Genomic DNA, 25,026 nt, shown 5'->3' with positions numbered 1-25,026 from the left:
AAGGTGTGTTATTTTAATAAGGTACAAAAGATTATACCAAAACCCTCTCAAGAAGAAATGAACCTAAAGAAAGACAGACCAAACCTATTCTTTACAAAATATGCTTGAAAAAAATTAGGGATGCAATTATAGTTAATGTATTTTGATACCGTTAGCCTAATATTTGCCAAAGAATCCGCACAACTATTCCCTTATCTGAAAATATGAGAAGCCAAAAAATTTATACTATTAGTAATATTAACACAGTTGGCCCACCCGTTCCGAACTTGCCAAGGAACTTTGAAAGGAGGAGAAAAAGCTCGAACCACAGCCAAAAAGTCAGCTTCTAACCAAATCTTACGCCAACCCTTCTCATGGACGAACTCAATGGCTAACATAGCACCTGTGAGTTCGACAATGAGAGAATTAGTAACACCTAAAAAGCTAGCAAAAGCGCCCAAAAACCTACCGTCAAAATCTCTCGCAATATCCCCACAAGCAAAAGGCCCAAGATTCCCCAAAGAAGCACCATCACAGTTAAACTAAATCTCATCCCAGGGGATGCTTCCAAATGACTTCCACTATTTTCGGAGCACAAGGAGGTTGAATAACAACCCTAAAATTCTTCAAAATCTCAAAATCAATAATATTTAAGAAAGACAGAGTGTTACTTAAATTACCAGCTAACCCGCAGACTGAAACAACATTGGGAATAGAAATAGAAATAGGGATACCAACATCCTTGAATCTGGAACTGTTATGAGCAAACCAAATAGAATTAAACAAGAATATGACGGCCACCTTAAAAACTAACTTACATTGGTCTGACCAATTCCGCTTGCAAACCCTCCAAATGTCACTCCACGACGAAATACCAAAGCTGCCTCACATAGGCACGGTAAAAAAAGAGATGAGAAATTGTCTCTTCTTCCATAGTGCAAAGACTGCACATTGACGGAAAAGACTTAAGTTGATCATCAGAAGCAATTTTATTGAACAACATGTCACAACCTGCTTTAAAATTTACATTTAAAAAAGAGATTTGGGTAATTAGGTAAATTAGGCAAATGGAAGGTGTTAGACACCCTTTGCCTCCCTTGTACTCAAGGGGACCCATTTAGCCTTTAGTTTTTTTTTAAAAAACAGAAGATATTTTTGGCTTGTATAGCGTTGTTCGTAACGATCAAGGCCAAAACCAAGAACCAAAAAAAAAAACTAAGTAAAAAAAGAGGAAGGCCTCAAGCATCATCATTGGCCTAAAATATAGACATTTTAAAGGGCTCATGTGAAATCTTTAGCCAAAACAAGTATTAAAAGGAAAACATTTTTAAAATGGGAGACCTCAAGTATAATCATTGGTCAAAAATATTGTAATTCTAGTTAAAGGATTTGAAAAAAGTTTTTTAACAAAAGGTGGAGGCCTCATATGAAATCATGGGCCAAAAGGTTTGATTTTGATAAAAGATTTGAAAAAGTTTTGAAAAGAAAATGTTTGTTTGTAGTTTTGATAAAAAGATTTGGAAAAGAACAAAAAGCGTAGAAAAAAAAAGTTTGAAAAATTGTACGTGAGAATAGAAAATGCCAAAAGGATTTCAAGAATCGTATTTATAAAGTGGAAATTAGGTTAAAAATCTCAAAAGAGAAATAAAATTAGTAAAAATAGAAGAAAAATGCAAAAAACATCACTTATGGGATTTGAACACATGACTTTGGGATTACAAGTTTTTCTCTTTTACCAATTATGCTATATTATTTATTCTAAATTAAAAGCCAATTAAAAGTATATGAAGTGCAAGCAAGTATTTGCTATTTAAAAATTGCAAATAATTTTAAATGAACTATTATATATTTTTTAAATAGATAAAATATAAAATCCAAAATGTTAGTATAAATAAAAAAAATAAAAAACCAAGACGTTAGTGTAAATAAATCAAAGAAATTTATAAAACCCAAAATGTTATTATTGTAAATAAACCAAAGAAATTTAAAACCCCAAAATATTAGTAAATAAGCCAGCGAAATTTAAAGCTCAAAGTGTTAGTAAATAAACCAAAAAAATTTCAATATCAAAAATGAAAATGAACCAAAGAGTTTTATAAAACCCCAATTATGATTTTTGAACCGGGATGAGCAAATTTGGGGTATGACACAACAATCTCCAAACCAAGAACGATTTAGAAGGAGGAATAAACTTCGATCAAATCCAACGCCACCATTCCACCTGAACACCTGAATCCCTCTTAAACTCATAAGCCTCCTTGAGCGAAAGGTCCCCCAAAACCGAGCCATTCCATAATCTTTTATCTAGACGAAGATCATACGGAATATGGCATTGCAGAATTATGTCCTTCACAGCAGCCAGAATCATACCCAAATCATTCGGGAAGGACCACTTCCCGTCAACAATAAAAGAATTAACCATCAAATCTATAGGATTCGAAAGGCTTCCACCCTCTGTATTAAACAGTTCGCCACACCACAAAATCGTACCAGAATCGAATAGTGTTGCCGTTTTCATAGAGGCGAGAAGAAATTTTCAGAAATCACTGACATCTCACTTTTTATGCTCGACCAACAAGAGGAAAAAATATGATGCTTGATGAAGTTATTCTTCCTTACGACCCTTCCTCTAACAATAATAGCCCAAGGGTCAGCCGAATTGAGAAAGTCCCACGCCAATTTTAAATTTGTTGCTGCATTAAGATGAAACAAAGATCTAATATCAAGTCCTCCTTCAAAATAAGGTTTAGAAATTTCTTCCACGCTACAGTGACCATCTTGCTTTTGGAATCCTCCCCACTCCAAATGAAATTACGGGCAACACACTCAATATAACTCAACCATGAAACTGACCAATCATAGATGGAAATAGAATGGATAAGCATACTTTGAGTCGAAGATTTAACCATCTCCACTCTACCCCCGAAAGAAAGAAGAGATTTTCCACGACGCGACTATAAGAATAATTTTGTCCGCAATAGGCATAAGAAATTTAGCCCGAGGCTTTCCCTTAAAAATAGGGACACCAAGATAAACTAGAGGAGAATTCACAATATTGAAGCCTAACAGAGCCGAGAGAATATTCTACCGAGATTGTGACATAGTTCCACCAAAAATATAAGACTTACTGCAATTAACTGTCTGGCAAGACGCTGCCTCATGAGCCTTAAAAGCTGAAACCACATTCTTGATATTAGCAACACTTCCTTTACAAAAAATCAGTACATCGTCGACATAGAATAAGTGAGAAAGAATCTGAATGAGATTAGACCCCCTAATTAGAGAAAGAGCTCCAGCGCTAACCATCTTATTGTTAAGGTGTGTTTGAGTGTAGATAAATTTTGTAGTACAAATTTTGTTAGTGACATTTGCGTAGTGTTTTGATCTTATTTTGTGTTGTACGCATTCAATATAATTTGTTCTTGCATACTAAGAAAAAGATAAATCAATTATATACAACTTTATACTTATTTTAGGTTTTAATTCATCTATCTTTCATGATTAATTTAGTGATCTCGTTTTTTAATATGATTTTGTATTTTTTTTTCATTATACAATAATAAATTTATACATAAATAAAATGTAAACGGATAACAAATTATATTATTATTTTTTATGAAAAAATCAATCTTAAAAATTATATTTATTTTATTATTATTCATAAATTTTTAAAGTCTTTCTAAAAGATCAACTACTTTTGATATTAAAAAATTAAAAATACCAATGACAAAAATATTATGAAAAATATTGATGGTAAAGACACGCATTTTATATGTTGATCACTATGAATTTCATGAGTTAAAATTTTAAAGTCTTTCTAAAAGATAAAAAATTAAAAATATCAATGACATATTATTAGTAATATTAAAGTCATTGGTACATTTAACCTAACTCGTTAGAATAAAGAATGTGATGATGGGAGAGGTTTCCATGCAACTGTATCTCTTTCGGAGTATGTTTGTTTTACTTTTAAGATATATATATATATATATATATATATATATATATATATATATATATATATATATATATATATATATATATATATATATATATATATATATATATATATATATATATATATATATATATATATATATATATATATATATATATATATATATATATATATATATATATATATATATATATTATTTTTCAAAATGATTTTTATAAATTAAAAAATTAATTTTAACATCTTATAATATAAATATATACAGTATTAAAGATCAAAATATAGTCAAAATCATAATATATATATATATATATATATATATATATATATATATATATATATATATAATTAAAAATGTTTTTTTTAAACTATTTGAAATAACTTCAAATTTAAATAAATTTTTAAAATGTTGATATTAAGAAAAAATTATACCAAAAAGATAAAACATTTAAAATAACAATTTAAGAATAACTATTCAAATAAAATTTTTATTTTATATTTTAAATAAAAATTGTAAACTTTTATAACAAAATATATTATACTATAATTTTTTTTTGAAGAAGTATAAAAATCAATTTTAATGAAAACTGAAACAATTGGCTTTCATTTTTCCAAACTCTAGTGCCCTTAGCACCTTTAATCATATCTCTTTTAATTTTAAAAAAAATCATAATTTTTACTAATTATGAAATCACAAATATTGTTCTTATGTATAAATTTGATATTAGTTATCTCATATTAAAATATTATAATTATTTTATTTTAATTTATTAAAAAATTTAAATTTATCTAATTGTTGAGATGAAGTTGACAAATAACAATTTATCATTTTTAAAATTAATTAAAATATACAATAAAAATAAATAAATAAAAGGTTATTTAAAAAATAATTAAATGAAGTTAATACTTTATTAACAGTTTTAATATTAACAGTTTTTAAACAGTTACAAATTTGGCTTGAAAAAATAACAATTGTTTTTAAAAAATGTGTGTAAGGGTTCTTCCAGTTTAACAATCCGGCACTTATTTATTGATCACCTCTTGCATTATGACATTGAAGCTTGTAGGTGGAGTTTTCTTAGAGGTTGGTTTTGGGGCTTTGCTGGAAAGATTTCTATCATGCACTGATTGAATTCTTCAAGAAAAATGGAAGCAGGGTCACATTGCTCAAGAGGCTGAATCTTGTCTATTGAAGTTGTGCTAAGTGATGCAAAGAAAAAACAAAATAATAAATGCACATGTGAAAGAGTGGCTAGAGAAATTTAAAGATGCTGTCTTTGATGTTGATGATGTAATGGATGAAATTTATACTTATGCAGAGATAAGTTAGATAATAATCAACTCTAGCTTTATTATTGCTTTTAAATTGTTTAACTTTAAACTTGAACAGAATGTATAAGACATAATCGTAAAAAATACCTTTGTGATTAAGGGTGGTTGAAGACTTTTGGATTTCTTGTAGAATTTAGAGTTAATTCAAATAAGAAAGTGAGAAACTATGTGTATGTAGTACTTAAGTGAATAAGAGATTGTCTCCTTTTTATTCTTAGGGTTGAGATATTTATAAAAACTTTAAATCTAGATCTCATATTTCTAAGAAATAACAACCGCTTCCAGAAGTGGAAGAGTAGCGTAATTTCCCCTATCATTCAAAGCAGCATGGTTTCCTTTACCATGACTTCTTCCACATCGTTGCGGACAAGAGACACGTCACTTTCCATGTTCGCTCGCTTTGAGCGCATTTTCAAAGAAGCAGGCGACGTCGAGGAAATGGCATCACATCCAATAAATGGTTTGTCGATCTATGAAGCAAAAGACCATGGAGATGTTGTGGACAAGATGTTACATTATTTACCTCCTCATTGTCCCTTGCGGACTCTTTACTAATATACAAATTCACAGTCCCTCAAGCACGAGGACTTAGAAATAGATAAGTAATTTAAATTTTTTTTCGTTTGGAATCATTCATATTGAACCTTAAATAGAGCAACTTAGGTGAGACTTAAGATGAGTCCCTGTGGCGAGACTTTTAGTTGAGTCTCTATGGCAAGACTTTTAGTTAAGTCCCTCAAGCGAGACTTTTAGTTGAGTCCTTCAGGAGAGATTTAGTTGAGTCCCTCTAGAGAGACTTTTAGTTGAGTCCCTCAGGAGAGACTTTTAGTTGAGTGGCCTACACAGGGGTATCTCACATAAATAATGCTTATTACCACTAGAAAGGCAAGGATCTTCTTGTGGAAGTCCAACAATTGTATTTCCCTTTTTAAGGCGACAATGATCTTCCTGTAGAAGTCCAACATTTAATTCGAATGTAGAGACATATAAGCTTGCTACAAATAATAATTATTTTTCAAAGAGATTCATACATTGTTTGGAACCTCTCCCTTTTAACAACTAACTATTTTAATATCTTAGATTAACTGAGTTCCAAGCTCTAGGAATGATTCGCCCATCTAACTCCTCAAGCTTGTAGGCTCTATGAGGGAGCTTCTGGTATATGCGATATGGTCCCTCCTAGTTGTTTTGTAGTTTTCCCTTATGGGCGGGCACAATGACTTGTCTCTTCACTAGGTTGACCTCCTGCATTTCTCTTCGAACCATTTTGGAGTTGTATCTTCTAGTTGCCCTTCGCTTGGCGGTTAATTCTCAAATTTGGACAATATCTCTTGTTTCTTCGATTAGGTCAACAACACATCTTAACCCTGCCTCATTATTTTCTACTTTGGATTAAAAGTGTTACATGGAAATTTTGTCGATTTCGATAGCCAACATAGCCTCCGCCCTGTATACCATGATGAATGGAGTATCCTTGGTAGTTGAATGAAGGGTGATGTGATATGACCAAAGCACCTCGTGTAGTTGTTCAGCCTAAAGTCCTTTGACGTCATCTAGCTTCTTCTTGATACCCTTCAATATTACCTTGTTTGCTAATTTCTCTCGCCTATTTGCATGTGGAAGGTCAACAGAAATAAAAAAATTTCACTCCCAGGTTGTGATAGAAATCAACTATGGTTGTGCTCGCAAACTGAGTGCTATTGTCTGTAATGATGAAGCTTGGAAAGTTGAACCGAAACATAATCCTACCAATAAAAATGACGGGCCCTTCCCGCTATCTTGGAGACGACTTCAGCTTCTTTCCATTTTGTGAAATACTATACTCCAATGATCAGAAACTTTAGTTGGTTAAGTGCGAAGGGGAAAGGGCCTAGAATGCCCAACACTTATTGGTAAAATGGCTAGGCCATCATGATGGAGTGGAGAAGTTCAGCTAGTGCATGATGCATATTGTCGTGCCTATAGAATTTGTCCCATTTCCTAATGAATGTCATATTCTGCTTCATTAGGGTAGGGAATTAATATCCCGTCCTAAGTAGCTTGTGGATTATATCTTATCCGCCAACATAACTGCCACATGCCCCTCGATTTACTTTAGTGAGGAGTAGGGTAATTTCATGTTCCCTTAGATACCTTAACATGGGAGAAACCATTCCCATTTGTAGATCCTCCCTAACATCAGAGTGTATTTTGGTGTACAATTGTTCTTTGCCTCTAATTCGTCCTGTGGTAGTTCATGTGATTATAGATTGTGGATTATGGGCATCATCCAACCATTGGCCTGGGAGACTTCAAAAGTATTGGTCTCACCCCTCAATAATAGGGACGACGAGCGTTTCCAGAATTACAGTGCGGTTGTATCCTATTTTCTTCGAGCCAGAGAGCTTGGACATAAACTTCTCCCTAAAATTCTGCTCATTTGGCACATATATTATCTCAAAAGATTTGAAACATTCTAACAAGTCACATACCTTTTTAGATATTTGACGAGTTTACGCTCTTTCGTTGAATACTCCCCGAGTGATCTCAAACGAAGATGGAATTTTACACAGGCCATCCTCCGACCCAAGATGAAATTTTATGTTGTCTATCCTAAAAAATGAACTAGGGTTTTTCACGGGATGACCTCGAATCAAACCGAGATTTTACACAAGCGAATCTCAAACAAAGATGAGATTTTATACAGACTAATCTCGAACTATTATAGTTCAAAGATAATATTCTAAGTAATTTGAAACAATATAGAATATATATTTACTGGCTAAAATTTGATTTAAATTAGGAAACAATTCATGGGCGAATTAACTGCCATAATCAGTTAGGGCAATCAATTATTACCTATGAATAACCGATTGTTCAGATTTTAATATTTAGTAGTTACTAATTATTTAGAGACTTTTCTAAGGATGGAAATAGGCAGGGTCTGGGTAAGGTACTATAGTATCCGTCCCCATACCCGCAGTTTGAAAAAAAATCCCTGTATCCAATTCCATAGCGCGTAGGCATCAACCTATGTACTCGTACCTATACCCTTTGGGTAGCTAAATACCCATATTCGTACCCGTTTACCCTCATTTTTAATAAAAATTTATCGTTGAATTGTAAAGCCTAGTCTTTTTCGATCGTTTGTAGGCTTTACTAGCTAAAAATAATATAATTGATTGTTCAATAGTAAAAAACTTCTATTAATGAGACAATTTGCTAACTGATTGACTAGACCTTAATATGTAGATTAGATTATTTCTTTTTGGTGCAAGAAGATTTGTTTTTATCCTTACAATATTTTCTTACAATAGGGGTGAACAGGTTTTGAGAAATTCGTCCGTACCCGTCTGATCCATGGTAACCGTTTGCACATGGTCGAATTCAAAACGAATGTTGGGTTTAAAGAGTGAAAAAACGGGTTTTGATTGCTTGTAACGGCTCAGTTCAGTTGGGCCAATTGAACCCAAGGAAAATTGAACCCGACAGCACTGCTGGTTTATTATATCATTCTGTTGGCTGGACTGTTTTTTTTTTGAAATCCTAATAGCAATATCCATTGTTCAAACACCAATATATAACTAAAAACCCTAGTCGTCACACAATTTATCTCTCTTCCTCCTTTTTCTTACACGCTACATTCTTTCTCTTGTTTTACATTTTTTCTTTTGTCAACTAAATATAAAAATCAACAAACATGAGCATTTCTATTGTGTAATCTTCATTTCCTCAATTTTCTTTGTTATCTTCACTAATATTGGTTGAAGTTTGGTGTTGTTACTAGTTGTAGCATTGTTATCTTTGTCTCCTCAATTTTCTCCCTCTTTAATTTCATGTTTCCTCTCTTATGTATGTTGCATAAGCTTAGTATTGTTTGGTTTGAAAGATGAATGGTTGAATGATGAATTAGGAAGAAACAATAAACTTTCCTTTTTTTTATAATCTGAATGTTATAAGATATTTCTTGTTTCTATTCGGTAGGAAGATGAAACAAGATGTATGTTATGGAAAATTTTCTTTTGTTATTTTACATAATATTAAAACAGAAAAAAATTAATTAATAAAATGGATAAAAACTAAAATTGGCCACTAATTATAAACCGCTCAAACCGATCCAAAAATCAACCAAACCGTGAACCCGAAAACAGACGAAACTAATGATAAAAATTGTAACACGCCAAATCTACCCAACAATTATATTAAAATCAGAGTGCAGAAAATTTTAAACATCAAACCTCAGGCATTACATTTTCAACTTAAAAGCCACAAATAACCTGTATTTCATTTATCCTTGATACATAACATTCGGCATCTACAATTTTAAAATTATAATTCATACACAAGTTTATTCAACTAGATGAAACTTCAACTTATAATTATTCGTCAACTTTTATCCGACCAAAAACATCTTAAAACAACAACAATTACTCCTTATTATTCAACAGTAATAACACAACAACAAAACAACAACTACAATCATAATCCCATCCCGAGTGCTACGTGTCAGATTAAGACACCAACTCGAAGCAACTAAAGACTTCATAAAATCACTTCAAAACTTCCACCTCTATCTTGAGTACCTGTCTGTTTCCCACGGTAAGGGAAACATCATTCAGAAGGGGTGAGATATCGAAAAATATAAATAAAAGTATGATAATTAATATGTTAGAATTAAATCATACAAAATTATTACTTTACAACTTTCAGACGACAACTATAACAACATTTTAAAACTGTACAGTTATAATAACAAAATCAACAACATAATAATAATAGTTATAACAACTATTTTTCATCTTCCATACGGTACCTGTCACAACAAGTCATTAGCATAACAACTTATAATTACAACTTCACATTATAACAATTCACTTCACATCGTCATATTCAACAACAACTCAAGTCACATCACGTCACAATTAAATCACACTCATGCCACATAAAATGAGACTCTACCATTGCACATGCATGTGGTACCCAGGGCTTCAGCCCCCATCGCCAATTGCCAGTTAACTGAGGCATAAGCCTTCATCACTAATTTGCCAATCCAGGCCATCACCAAAAATGCATATGTATATGAATGCAACAAACACACACAACAAACAACATCATCGTCACAAAGGCATAAGCCTATATCGTCTCTATACCAATAAATAAAGGTATACATCGTCAATGAAACATCCTGCAACTTCGCATAAAACAACAACAATTATCACCACAACAACAACTAATTTCATCGAATCAACACGACAGAATCACAACAAATAATCCATGGAAAAATTCATACACCTTAATCCCACATACAATCATCATATTCCTGGTTATATAATTCGAACTCCACCCTTACCTTGGTAAATATGGACTCTTTCATCATAGCTCTAAGTTTTTCTCCAAAAGAAATCCTTTTTAACATCAATTAGAGACACACCTAAACACCAGTTCGGGAATCAGCTTATCACACAAACTTAAAACCCTCAAAATCAAAATCGCTCCGATCAGAACTTACCTCTATGAGTCAGGAACGTTGTGTCCAAGTACCATAACGATCAAACGGTTGGATTGAGAGATATGCCCGATTTGCCAAGGTGACTCTATGCTGAAACTTGCTACGAAAAATTAAGGCTTCCTCCATAATTTTCTTCTTCTCTCAAGTGCTCCTCCCTTCTTTCTCTTCTCTTTTCTATTTTTACTTTCTCCCCAAAAATAAGTTATGAGACTTCAACTCTAAAACCCTAATTTTCTCCTCTTACTATCTCTTTTCTCTTAATGGGCTTAACCCATAATCCATCTATTACGTTTCTACTACTAAGGCCCAATTAACTATATCTCTCATACAACTTAATTAACCCAAATAACACAAACACACATACAATTAAATATTTCAAATAATTATTATATCACATAATAATTAAATAAATAAATAATTATTAAAAATACCAAATAGTATAATTACTAATATAATTAATAAAAATATTAATAAAATCGGGATGTTACAAAAACTGTCTAAATTGGATCTTTATACTGGACCCACAGATTGGGCCGGATTGAATATTTGAGCCCGAAACCAAATCTATACGACTGTTGTCCAACCCTAGCCTACAATATTACCTTATATATTGTAATATAATCTTACCTAATGTAATTTATCATTTCCTACTTTTAATACCATTAATCAATTTTATTTGCTATATTTCATAATTTAATATCAGAACTTGGTTAATAGAGTGTAAAGATTGGTTATTATATTTCATATTTTAATGTCAGAATTTGGTTAATGTTAGGAAATTTATTGGTTCATGAAGTAGTAAACTTAATGAATCATAAGTAAAATATGCTATTAATAACTGCTGGTTCTGTGTTGGCAGCAATTTTGGTAAAACATAATTACACTTAGAATGATTTGGCATGGTTGCAAAACATCCTTGCAGATTTTATAAGGTGTCAAAGCAGATGTTGTAACATTGTGACTTAGACTGAACTGTATGTTAGTTTAAGTTTTAGGGTTTGTTTTATATCATGCGTTTTCTTGCATGCTACGTTTGCATAAACTCATGAAGAGTTTTACACGAGTTGTTCCAACATTATTGGAATAATGATGACCTGATTTCATGGAGTTTTTATGGGAAGCTTTAAACCTGGTTGTGCCTTGGCCCAAGCCCATGCTGCTGCTGCGAATATATATAGTCTGCAGAATCCTAATTGTGCAGGGCGTGTGTCATGTAAGTTTTAAGGACTCTGTGTTTTATGTTTACCTAGTGATTGGTTTTCGAGTCCTTTTGTTTTTGTTTGTGATCCACTCTTGTATTATGTTGATATTAAAGTTGGAGTATTTTTAGTTGAGTTGTAAATTGTTAATCGTCCATAAGCTTCTAAGCGAGTGATGATTGTGTGTTTTTGAATAGTGTCTTCTACAATTGGTTAGTTGTGTTGTTTGTCACTTGTTGTGAATGAAAGGATTTGAGGAGGGCCTCATACCTAGGTGAGTCTTAGGTAGAAGTCATAGGAAGGGTAGTGATTAAGTGAGAAGTTGTAAACCAGAGGTTGTTTAGCTTCGAATTGATACTATCGTATAGTGATTTCATCCCTGGCTTGGTAGCCCCCAGAGTCTCAATTAATTCTTCCAATTGTTTCTTCAGTTCACCCAACTTTGAAGCTAACATCCTGTAAGGAGCCATCAACACTGGACTTGTACCAGGTACTTATTATATAGCAAACTCCACCTCATGCTCTAGAGGTAAATCACTGATGTCATCTAGAAACACCTCTGGAAATTCACAGACAACATGTAACTCAACACTGACAGCTTCACGTTCAATATGCAGTGCCGAAAATATTGCAAACATTTGAGCTTCATCTTCTAAAAGTCCTTCTACTTGCTTAGCAGATAAAAACATCGGCTCTCCACCGTCACCAAACTCTGTGAACCTCACAGTCTTACTGTAGCAATTGATATGAACATAGTTGAACTCCAACCAGTTTATTCCAACAATAACATCAATTTGGTGCAAGGGTAAACACAACAAATTCATCATGAAACTCTTACCATAAATGGTCAAAGGGCAACTCAAACACACTAGCGCAATAGTTACAGAACCATTAGTTAGAGTATTGATCATCATACTCCCACTTATAAAAGACAATTTCAAACCCATCATAGTAGCACATCAAAGCGAAATAAACGAACGAGTAGCACCAGTATCAATAATAGCAATCAACTCAACATTGTTAATAAAACAAGTACCTCGAATCAAGTTGTCCTTCTTAGAATCTTTTGAACCACTTAAAGCGAACATTCTGCCATTAGTATAAGCAGTAGTAGTAGCCTTTTTCAGCTTCTGACACTGGGTACTGATGTGACCCTGTTCACTACAGTTGAAACAAGTCGGACCTTCATTTTTTCACTCAGGGGCACGATGACCTATCTTACCACATTTGAAACATATTAGCACCTTATTGGTATAATCGTTGGCACGATGACCTTGCTCACCACACTTAAAGCACCTAACCGAAGCAGGAGCTCCTCCCACACTTGGTTCTTCTCTTTCTTCTCATTATAACTCTTATAAAAAGAAGATTTGGCTCTGGTATCCTGATCATAAATTCTGCACTTATTCAATAGCACAGGAAGTTGGTGAATCCCAAGATACCCGACATCCTGTATGATCTCCAGACGCAGTCCATTCTCAAACTTGATGCACATCACACTCATCAACACATCACATTCACCGATACATCATAATAGCACATAGAAATATTTTATATCATATAATCACATAGCTCGCAATTATCGTCACATCACAAATCACCAACAATATTCATGCAATGTCTCATAGGATGTTAATGCAACAACACTGACTTAATGCATGTGGTGCCAAAAATTATGAACGCCTGGTTAATCACCCTCCAAAGATCCCCACCATAAGATCGATTCCCTCTTAGAATCAGAGCACATCACAAATACACTCAATCCATACAATAGGATTGAGCACATCATAAATGGACCACCGTCCAAAAATGCTATGAATGTATGATGCATAACAAAGTCATATAAATTTTGACAACGGCTAGTCAATCGCATCATCATTCACATTATTCATCTTCACATAGCATATATATACAATAAGCATGCACATCATTAAATCATCACCACAACACCTTCATTGACATCACGACAGCATCACAACATCGTATTCGTCATAAAAAATAGGACATTATAGCGTACCAATCATATAATGAATTCAATCATAAACACATAGGTACTAGAATCATGCCTCAAATAACTCAATTAAATTATAGGTCTACGCATCAGCTTCCTAACACATTGAACAACGCGTCAAACCGACTACTGAAACTCAAGTTACCACCTTTTGAAGAAATGATGCCAGACTGCTCGACTCGGCCTCGCCAGGCGGCCTATGAGCGCTCTGCTTGCTTCCTGCTCTCCTGGTGTTCGCTCGACGAATTGAGAAATTTGCATCCCTCTTGTTTCATTCCCTCGGTAACGCTGGGGCGAAATTCCTCCCCCATACATTTTCCAAGAGCCTCATCCTTCTCGCTTTAGGCTCGCCCCGTGACGTCGGAACGCTCTGCTCGCCCGGAGAATTCGTGATTCGGCAACTTCTCATTTGCGATTCACTATTAGTCCAGACCATACCAATTTCAATTCCATACACCATACTCATTTCAAAACGCATTATAAACACTATATATCACGTATTAACATCAAAACACATCATCACATCATTATGGATGTAAATCATACTACATAATCATCATCATCAACAATCTCTTAATATTTTTCATTAAATCATCATAAAAGACAAAAACCTACCACTATCTTAACCCAATATCAATCATAATAAACTTTATTACACCCCTTTACCTCGAATTCCTAGGAATCAATCTCTTTCTTAGTTTTTTATGGAAGTTCCTCTTTGGTTCTCAGCGCCCTAACTCTCATTTCACGTCTTTTTCTCTATTCCACGATCGTACATAATAAACCATATCTCTCTTATTTTATATTTTTACTTTGTTACACCTTAGATCCTTTATATGATATTCCTCTTATGAAATTATTCACCTTTTCACCTTAAAAATCTATTTGATTATTATTATTATAATTATAAATAATATAACCCAAATTATTTAAATCTAAATAACACTAATTAGTACCTTAATCCACCATTACCCCACAACATACCATACATACCTCACATAAATTCACAAAAAAATCACAAATAATCAATTAAATCTAAATTTTGAGGTGTTACAGATTTGGCCTCTGAAGATAAGTCAGAGTCTGAAGGTGACTCTGAAGCTAAAGGAGACTCTGAAGGTAAGTCTAAGTTTAATGGCGAGTATGACTCTGAAGGTGGAACTTTTGAAGGTGGTCTAGCCTCTGAAGTTAGCCTAACATCTGAAGAAGATTTTGAACATGTTCAGAGGCATCAAAGAGTCAAACAAATACCAATAAGATTTAGAGAGTTTTACATATTACGAGATACTGAGATAGACTCTGAAGGAGAAGTCATTAAGTTTTCCATTTTAGTAGACTCTGAACTAGTTAATACTGAAGAATCTCTCAAGAAGAAAGTGTGGTTAAAGGCCATGAAATAAGAACTTGAGGCTATACAAAGAAACAAGACTTTGGAGTTGACTGAGCTTCAAAAGAATAAGAAAGCCAGAAGTATCAGATGGGTTTTCAAGATAAAGCTAAAGCTAGATGGTTCAATTGAAAAACATAAAGCTAGGTTAATTGCAAGAGGATTTCTATAAAAATATGGTTTAGACTATTTTTAAATGGTTGCTCCTGTAGCTAGACATGAAACAATCAGATTAGTGATTGCTATAGCTGCAAATAGGAATTGACCTCTGATGCATTTAAATTTAAAATCTGCTTCTCTGAATGGTAATTTACAAGAGGAAGTTTATATGTCACAACTCTTAAATTTGTGAAAAAGAATTAGGAAGGGATGGTGTATAAGTTGCATAAAACCTTTTATGGACTGAAACAAGCTCCTAGAGCTTGGAGTCGGAAAATTGATTAATTTTTCAAGTCTCAAGGATTCAGAAACTATGGGTTTTATGTTCAGCATAACTTTGAAAGTAATATGATTATGGTGTGTCTCTATGTTGATGACATATTGCTAACAGGGAGCTGTTCAAAAAGGTGCCGATGAATGAGTTTGAGATGACTGATCTAGGAAACATGGTATATGTTCTAAGAATGGATATTATATACTCTGAGAAGGGTATAATTTTGCATCATCTAAAGTATGAACTTGATTCTCTGAAGAGAATTGAGTTAACAAATTGCAAGTCTACAATCACACATGCTGAAACAAATCACAAGTTGGATTCTGATGTTAAGGGTGATGATGTAGATGCTATAACTTTTAAACAGTTGGTTGGCTTATTGAGATATCTCTATAACAACATATCTGACATCTACTATACAGTTGGAATGGTGAGTAATGAACAAACCAAAGTGATCGCGTTACCAAGCTACTGTCAGGATACTAAGGTATATTAAGAGGACTTTGAGGTATGAAGTTTTATTCTCTTCTGGTGCTAAATTTGAATCAGGGCTGATATGTTATTCAGACTCTGATTAGTGTAGAGACAGAGTTGATAGAAGAAGTACTTCTAGATATTTCTTCAAGTATCTGTGAAGTCCCATTTCTTGGTGCTCCAAGAAACAACTTGTGGTTGCCTTGTTAACCTGTGAAGTTCAGTACATAGTTGTTGATTTGTCTGCGTGTCAAGTTGTTTTGCTGATGAATTTATTGAAGGATTTGAAGATCAATGTGTGCAAGCCTGTGAAACTGATGATAGACAACCAACCTGCCATAAGCCTTGCCAAGAACCTAGTGCTGCATGAGAGAAGCAAACACATTGACACAAAGTTCCATTTCCTACATAATAAGGTTCAGAATAGAATGCTTGAAGTTGTTTACTGTAGCATTTGGAAGCAACTTGCAGGTGTGATGACCAAAGCTATAAGATTGAACACTTTATCCACTTGAGGGATGAAATTGGTGTTGTTGATTTTAGTCTTGAATATAAATTAAGGGATGGTGTTGAAGTGTAATCCAAATTCAACACTAGTTAGTTTGCATTTAGCTTTAATTTGAGTTTCATTTGATTAACATTTATATTTAAATGTTAGTATATAAACTCATTGATAGTTGTCTTTGTAACATAATTCACACTTTGCAGTTTTCAATTTGAGATAGAAGTTAGTTTCTCTCTCCTCTCTCTTCTTCCATTTTCATTTTAATCTTCAACCTCATGCACCAATAATTATTGGTTGGATTTGAAAAACTAATCCAATATTCTATCTTAAGGATAGATTATTCACTAATATTTAATTTTATATGATTTTCAATTTTCTATCCGTTTGTCATTTTAATTTAGGATGGAGCAAATACTTTATAATTATGAGTTTCAAAGTTTAGTATCTTTGCAACCTATTTTCTCATCAAATCCACTTGCTCACTCATCATTTCTATCTTAGATTACATTGTATAATTGAAGTTTAAAAAAGAAAAAAAAAATCTTTTTTCTATAAGAACTCACCATTGCTCAAATTTACTAAACCGGTTTTAAAAAGTTCCATATTCGTTACCACGTTCATCCATCTTCACATGCACACAACAAAAAAAAAAAGCACTTTTTTCTCTCCACCAACACCATTTCTATACCTTTTCTCTCAAAACAGTTACCTCTTCTATTAACACCTTTCAGTTTTCCCTCTCTTCCACTCTCTCCATCAATGTCTCTTCTTTCTTCAGTTTTCCTTTCATTCTTCTCTCTTCTTTTCATTCTTTCACTTCAATGCCAAAAAGCTTCTTCTCTTCATCACCATCATCATCACCACCATCAAAAACCCATTTTGAAATCTAACAACAACCAAAGCAGTTGCGCATTGTTTGTAGGAACTTGGGTTCATGATGAAACTGAAAGTTACCCTTTTTATCAATCCTCTAGCTGTGAAATCATAGACCCGGAATTCAATTGCCAAATGTATGGTCGCCCGGATTCTGATTACCTTAAATACAGATGGAAACCGCTTAATTGTGAGCTTCCAAGGTACAAAGTTTACAAACAACTGAAAAAGATTGTATTTTTAGATAATGTAGTGTACACTGTATAGTAATAGTTTCATAGTATAATTTGAATATTCTGAGTGATGGTGTTTTGTGGTACTGTGTAATGGAAGGTTCAATGGTGTTGAGTTTCTGATGAAGATGAAAGGAAAGACTGTAATGTTTGTTGGTGACTCGTTGGGAAGGAACCAATGGCAGTCTTTGATTTGTATGCTGTCTGCTGCAGTACCTCAATCACTGACACAACATGTCAGTGGAGATCCTCTTTCCACCTTCACATTCTTGGTGAGCCTAAAACATATGTATGAGCTTTAAGTTTATTGCTAACAAAAAGTTTTAAAATTGTGGTCATGATCATTGATATATTCTGAAAAATTGCGGTCAGGTGTGATACGAGTCATATGTCAGACAATATATGGCATGAACATGTGCTTATAAGTGCGGGACAGTTCTTATCCTATAAGTGGTTTTGTAAATTTCAATTAGGTTCAACTACATTTCTTAACATGGTATCAAACCACCAGTCCTGAGTGTGAGGGAGTGAGTGTCTTAAGAATCTCGCATCACTGACATTTATAAATGGGGCAATCCTAACTCTACAATTTGCAGTTTTGTAGGGTATGATACGACACCAACGCGTATTGGTGCGTCATAGTTATTTTGATAAGAAAAAGTCACTTTGCTGATATCTACCAATACCCCATTTTCCATTTCACACTATTTCTATTTCTATTACTAAGATTTAAACTATGATAACTTTCCAGCAGCAGAATGGTTGTTTCCCTCTTTCTAAAGTTTCATTGAGAATCACGAAAGGGGTAGGGTCATGCTTTTTGGTAATAATAAGACAAATAAGCTGTTGAAAAATGGTTTGATAGATAGTGTCAATTGAATTATTAATAGATTTAAGGGTCCAATTAAATAGTATGTATGCATATGAGGGGGCCCAAAACATTTTCAAAATTTTTGACATAGTTACATATTGCATACATCATTTTTGTGACTTTTCCTATAGAATGTTATTATGAAAACAAGAGAAACATGAGGTTAAAATTGGATTTAATATGATATATACAGGACTATGGTGTGAAGATTGCATTTCACAGAGCACCTTATTTGGTGGATATGGATATGGTCCAAGGGAAGAGAATCTTGAGGCTTGATGAGGCAGATAAGAATGGTAACACATGGAAGAGTGCTGATGTATTGTTGTTCAACACAGGACATTGGTGGACTCATCAAGGATCACTTCAAGGGTAGGAAAGAATATGTTCCTTTTTTTAAGCTTATTCAAGAAAGTACTATTAGGAAATTAATTACATTAGATTGAGTCTTAAAGAAATTTGATTTTTTTTGTTTGTTTGTTGATTAATTGAGTGCAGATGGGATTATCTAGAATTAAGAGGGGAGTATTATTCCGACATGGATCGATTCGGAGCGTTGGAAAGTGGTATGAAAACATGGGCTACTTGGGTGGATGCAAATATTGACAGAAGTAAAACCCAAGTGTTATTTCAAGCAATTTCTCCCACTCATTACAAGTAAGTTAATTTTAAAGTTATGTATGATTTTTAAACAAAAGTTATACTAATATTTTGTCGCATTGATCACCGAAATATATGTGTAGCCAAAACGAATGGAACGCAGAAGCTGGTAGAACAACATCGATGATGACAACGAAGAACTGCTATGGTGAAACAGCTCCAATCAGTGGCACGACAATAAACCATGGAGGAGTAGAAACATACACTCAACAACAGATGAGAATAGTGGATATGGTGATTCGTGAAATGCGCGATCCTGCATATCTTCTTGACATCACGATGTTATCAGCATTGAGGAAAGATGGACACCCTTCGATTTACAGTGGTGAATTGAATCCGCAGCAGAGAGCTAACCCGGATCACTCGGCTGATTGTAGTCATTGGTGTCTTCCTGGTTTGCCTGATACTTGGAATCAACTTCTCTATGTTGCTTTATTCTATTAATTCATTTTATAAGTATTGTAAAACCTTATTCAATTTGTACAAGGTAACAAACACATAGCTTGGAAATCAAATAGATTAAGATAAGATAACAGTTCAAATTACAGAATTCAAAATGATACAAGATGCAATACTTATTTAAAGCATTATCTATATTATATAGCATAACTTTGCCCCGGATAAAATTAAACAGATGGCAAATTCTTCATTAATGTTATGTTTTCAATTATTATCTTCATTCTTCTAGCACAGTCATTCCTTGGACCAGCTGAACCTAGCCCTGGATGGCAAGCTCGACAGGAGCGGCTTCCAGTGGTATAATCGTCTCAAATTCTACAGTTTTGTTGACTTTGTTCTGGTTTTCATAAGCTGAATCATGAACTCCGAGTGCTGCTCTACCAGAAGGATCGAGGTTGTTTGACCAAGTAGCATCCCATTCAACAGCTTTAGCTGTGCTGCATGCAACCGTTGGTCCTCCGGGAACAGTTAGCCTTGCCGAGTTCTGCAAAACAAGTTCAAGAAATACCAATTTTGAATCAGAACTTGTTAAACTATGTTATCTTATGGTCAATGAAGTACTCTCAGAAACACTAACTACGATACTGATATTGACATGAAAATAACCGCTAGTAATAATTTAAGAAAATAGAAGTGATTGAATGTAATCAGTGCTACTACATTGCTTATGGTTACAACAAATTAAGAAGAATTGATTGGTTATCTTGCCTGAGGGAAGAACCGCTCAAAGATCATTCGGTAGTAGTATGCTTCCTTTGTGTTTGGTGTGTTGTGAGGAAAGATATTGCCAGCATTAAGCATCATTTTATCAGTAACCTATTGGAAAAGGTCAAGAATCAATAATAAGGAACACGAATTTCGTAACAATAGCAAACTTCATCACTGAATTGTAAGGGGAAAAGAAGTTGGATTTCATACATGTTTCGCAGCATGAGCTTTAAGGCCATCAATCCAGCTATAACCAACTCCATCACTGAATTGTTCTTTCTGCCTATACAAAATGTGCTGCGTGAAATTGAATGTTTCAATGTTAGTTTTGATCGCAAGTTAACTTTGCGTAAATCGATAATGCAGAAAATTACTCCGTATTCGTACCTTTGGCAGATAAGGATTCTCTTCATCATCAAAGGCCTTCCTCAAAATAAACTTCTCAATTCGTCCTTCATCTCGTTTTATCTGAAAGTTTTAAATAAACCAACTTAGTAACATTCTTGTACAAGTATTGAAACAACAAAATAACTTTCTTGATTTATACCATTTTATTCTCAGGATCAATATTCATCGCAACATTGATAAACTCCTTGTCCAAAAACGGAACTCTTGCTTCTAGACCCCAAGCGAAAGTCGATTTATTAGCTCTCTGGCAATCATATTGGTGGAGTGCTTTGATCTGCATATAAAAAAAAACATGTTTGTTAATCGTTACACTCCAACCCCTTAAACTGTGTATTAATACTGAACACGATAATTTTAACAACCTTGCGGCATGTTTCTTGGTGAAACTCTTCCTTGTTTGGTGCCTTGTGAAAGTACAGATATCCGCCAAAGATCTCATCAGATCCTTCACCGGAGATCACCCATTTGACGCCAAGTGATTTAATCTTCCTTGACATAAGAAACATCGGTGTGCTTGCTCTAATTGAAGTCACATCATATGTTTCAACATGGTATATAACATCCTCAATTGCATCTATACCATCCTACAAAACATAACATAACATTACACCATATGTTACTCATTTCATAATCTTGGTTTAAGTATTGAAGTAGCCCTCAAACATCGATTTCGAGCTGTTACCTGAACAGTAAAGGTAAACTCATGATGAACAGTTCCGAGATAATCTGCAACTTCTTTTCCAGCCTTAAGATCTGGTGAGCCCTGCTCAACATTAGAAGATCGAATATTAAGACAACATTTAAAGTACAGAAAGTTAATAAAAGTGATTCATAAATTTGAATAAATATATGCGAACCTCAAGTCCAACGCAGAATGAATGTAACTTTGATCCCCATTGTTCAGCAGCTTTCGTGGTTGCTAGGTAGCGAGAAGTGATGGATGCAACCAATGACGAGTCCAAACCTCCCGATAGTAGAACACCAAAAGGTACATCAGTCATCAACCTTTTTATCACCGCCTGTAAATCACAATCATCGCGTCATTTGATATCATAAACAAGTATACAAACTTCTCGGTGGTAAGACCTTAATAAATCATACCTTCTCGAAGGCGTGCCTCAAAGCAAGAGGATCATAAGGAGCTGACGGAATAGCCTCAGAGTACCATAGAGGATTATACCATCTTCTAAAGCCACTATCTTTGCTAGAGTACAAATGACCAGGTGGAAAACACTCGAAATGTTCACAATCATCGTTCAAACCTTTCATTTCAGACGAAATCCAAACCGAACCTGAATCCAAACACATTCAAAATTCATCAGATTTTTCTCAATTTAAATTTCTTCAAACTCCAAAAACTAAAAATCCAATAATACATATAACATTACCATCTAATCCCCAACCAATATATAGAGAAGTCACACCAATAGCATCTCTAGCCACAATATAACTGTTGTCGCGAGTATCCAATAGGACAAACGAAAATATACCATCCAACATATCCACAAAGTCTTCTCCATATTCCTCATACTAGGAAAAAAAAATTACATCAGTAACAAATTTGTTGTCTGTTTATCTGCTATTTTTATATAATCTTAATTAATAAACAATTCAATCATGAATCTAAACCTAACAAATTGTTAAAATTAAGGATCACTAATTACCAAATGCGCAATAACATCACAATCACTTCCAGTTCTGAAAGTATGATTAGGCAGCTGTTTTCTGAGTTCTTCGTGATTGTAAATCTCTCCGTTTACCTGATATCATCAACACGTGTCAGTATCAGATACCGATAATTGCATATAGCGTAATTGAGGTTAAAGATATCATCATGTCAACGGCGTACCGTGACAATGACGGATTTGTCCTCATTGAAGAGTGGTTGATCTCCAGAAGCAGGATCAACTATGGCTAACCGTTGGTGTGCCAAAAAACAATCACCATGTTGGTGGAGCCCACTCCAATCAGGGCCACGGTGCTTCAATCTGTTACGTCATCAACAAACAAATAATCAATCAATATAAAAACTATACAAAATGTAACTTTCAGTATATATATTTTCTATTCGAATAAGAATATAGTTCTACAATTATTTAATCACTTTTCTCCTTTGAATTGTTCATAGTTCCTTCCACTATAAATTTACCAATAATTCCATTTCAAAATGGACCCCACATACCACTTGTTTGTCCTAATTGGAGTAATCAACAATTAATGATGTGATCAGAATAATATTGTCACCTTATCTTATCAAACTATTGTTGTTTAATCTAACTTGATGAGCACGGTGACCAAAAATAAAGTTACCAAATTGAAGTAATTATAAAATTACTTTAAAAAACCAATCATTGGCTTTTTTTAATCAAAGAATATGACGTGTCACTTGACGGTTGAAACAAGGAATATGGATTATGTCACTTGGGTCCCATAACTATTCTTAATCCAAAATGACAAGATCATCACAACACAACTTTGTCTTGCTATCTAAGCAACAATAAATTTGTGGTTAGAATCTTACATAATGATAAATAAGTGAAATATCGTCGATTCGAACGTGTGAATTCTGCCGTGAATTTTCTCTACACATTTATCAACTTAGCTTGCTTACTTACTTAACATGACTTATATCAATTGTTTTTAATAATTAATAATCCTTCGGATTATTTTTAGAAAGTCCAAAATGGAAAGTCAATTAATTAATTAAAAATGAAGAACTTGATCATTAATGTGATCAAGAACTTTTTATTTTTATGATCATAAAAAAAAATAAATATCATGTGAGAAGCATGAAATTAAGAATACTAAATAAGAAGAGAATAATTGCCTGCGTGAAAGCTCCAACACACGAACTCTCTTGGCTCTTGAAGGATCAGAGCAACCAAGAACAGCAAGAATACCGCACATTGTAGTTTATGTTTATACGATAATAAAATCAAAGACAGAATTTGGAAAAACTAAGAAAATATGTATGTAGTAGTTGTAATACTAATAATGGTTTTGAAAGCAATTCAGTATGCATAACACTTCCCCGAACATGTATTTATAAGACATAATAGGAATGATAAACACAAAATGCTGACGGTGAAACGACGTCGTTTTTTGATTATTCAAATTCAATGAACTGTTGTTACTTGCCATTGGATGGTCCATGACACTAAATGTGGGACCTACTGTTTATACAGTCTATAATATGCCATGTGGAAAAACGTGGGTCGTTATTGGTATCAAGTTTTTTTTTGTGTAAAATAAATTTAAAATATGAATATTATTGAATTGTTTTTCTTATTTGAGTAATGCTACTCTTAAACCAATTCCTACACCCAATACTTACACCAAACACTCTTCACCGTATTTATACGGTGAACAGTGTTTTTAAAATAAAATAATAATATTTATAAAAAATATTTTTTATTTTTAAAATTACGGACGACACTGTTCATGTACAAACGTGCATTAACCAAGTTCAATATTGCATTAACCAAATTTTTACACTGTATTAACCAAGTTTGATGACTGCTAAAAATTATTTTTAATACCTGGATTTTGCATTAACCAACTTCATTACTGTATTAACCAAGTTTTTACACTGTATTAACCAAGTTTGGTGACTGCTAAAAATTATTTTTAATACTTGGATGTTGCATTAACCAACTTCATTATTGTATTAACCAAATTTTTACACTGCATTAACCAAATTTGAATAATGTTATTCTCACACCCATGAACAGTACTTTACAGTAGTCACCAAATTTGGTTAATGCAATGTAAATTGTTGGTTAATGAAGTTATAAAGTTGGTTAATGACACAAATTTAAAAAAATAAAAAATTATTTATTATTATAATAATATTTTACTGTTCATAAAATATATATTTTTATTGAAAAAACACTATTCACCGTATAAATACGGTGAATAGTATTGGGTGTAAGTATTTGGTGTAGAAAGTGGTGTATGAATAGCATTACTCTTCTTATTTTTGTTTAGTTTGTGTTCACACATAAATACATGTTTAGTTTTGGTAATCACCAACATTATTTATGGATATTTT

General features: G+C 33.4%; 3 protein-coding genes across 3 annotated transcripts; 1 reads left to right on the top strand and 2 right to left on the bottom strand.

The window, feature by feature from the left end:
• Positions 1-12,450: 12,450 nt before the first annotated feature.
• LOC131629723 (uncharacterized) lies at positions 12,451-12,900 on the bottom strand. The gene has a single exon (XM_058900503.1). It carries the CDS (start codon positions 12,898-12,900, stop codon positions 12,451-12,453), a length of 450 nt encoding a protein of 149 aa, XP_058756486.1.
• A 4,343-nt stretch (positions 12,901-17,243) lies between these two features.
• On the top strand, positions 17,244-20,077 carry LOC131629705 (protein PMR5-like). The gene is made up of 5 exons (XM_058900485.1): positions 17,244-17,839; positions 17,970-18,141; positions 18,934-19,112; positions 19,239-19,397; positions 19,484-20,077. Exons 1-5 carry the CDS (start codon positions 17,523-17,525, stop codon positions 19,842-19,844), a joined length of 1,188 nt encoding a protein of 395 aa, XP_058756468.1. The 5' UTR covers positions 17,244-17,522; the 3' UTR covers positions 19,845-20,077.
• Positions 19,904-23,995, bottom strand: LOC131629704 (asparagine synthetase, root [glutamine-hydrolyzing]-like). The gene is made up of 13 exons (XM_058900484.1): positions 23,803-23,995; positions 22,825-22,963; positions 22,640-22,735; positions 22,364-22,505; positions 22,077-22,267; positions 21,833-21,994; positions 21,658-21,738; positions 21,338-21,559; positions 21,115-21,249; positions 20,955-21,035; positions 20,778-20,864; positions 20,568-20,675; positions 19,904-20,343 (listed from the first exon to the last, which is right to left on the bottom strand). The coding sequence occupies exons 1-13, from the start codon at positions 23,880-23,882 to the stop codon at positions 20,116-20,118; spliced, it is 1,752 nt and encodes a 583-aa protein (XP_058756467.1). The 5' UTR covers positions 23,883-23,995; the 3' UTR covers positions 19,904-20,115.
• Between the last annotated feature and the right edge of the window lie 1,031 nt (positions 23,996-25,026).

Source organism: Vicia villosa, unplaced genomic scaffold, assembly GCF_029867415.1.
Source record: "Vicia villosa cultivar HV-30 ecotype Madison, WI unplaced genomic scaffold, Vvil1.0 ctg.000600F_1_1, whole genome shotgun sequence".
Taxonomy (NCBI): Eukaryota; Viridiplantae; Streptophyta; class Magnoliopsida; order Fabales; family Fabaceae; genus Vicia; species Vicia villosa.
Note: the sequence above shows the minus strand (reverse complement) of the source record. Positions and strands in the feature narration are given on the sequence as shown.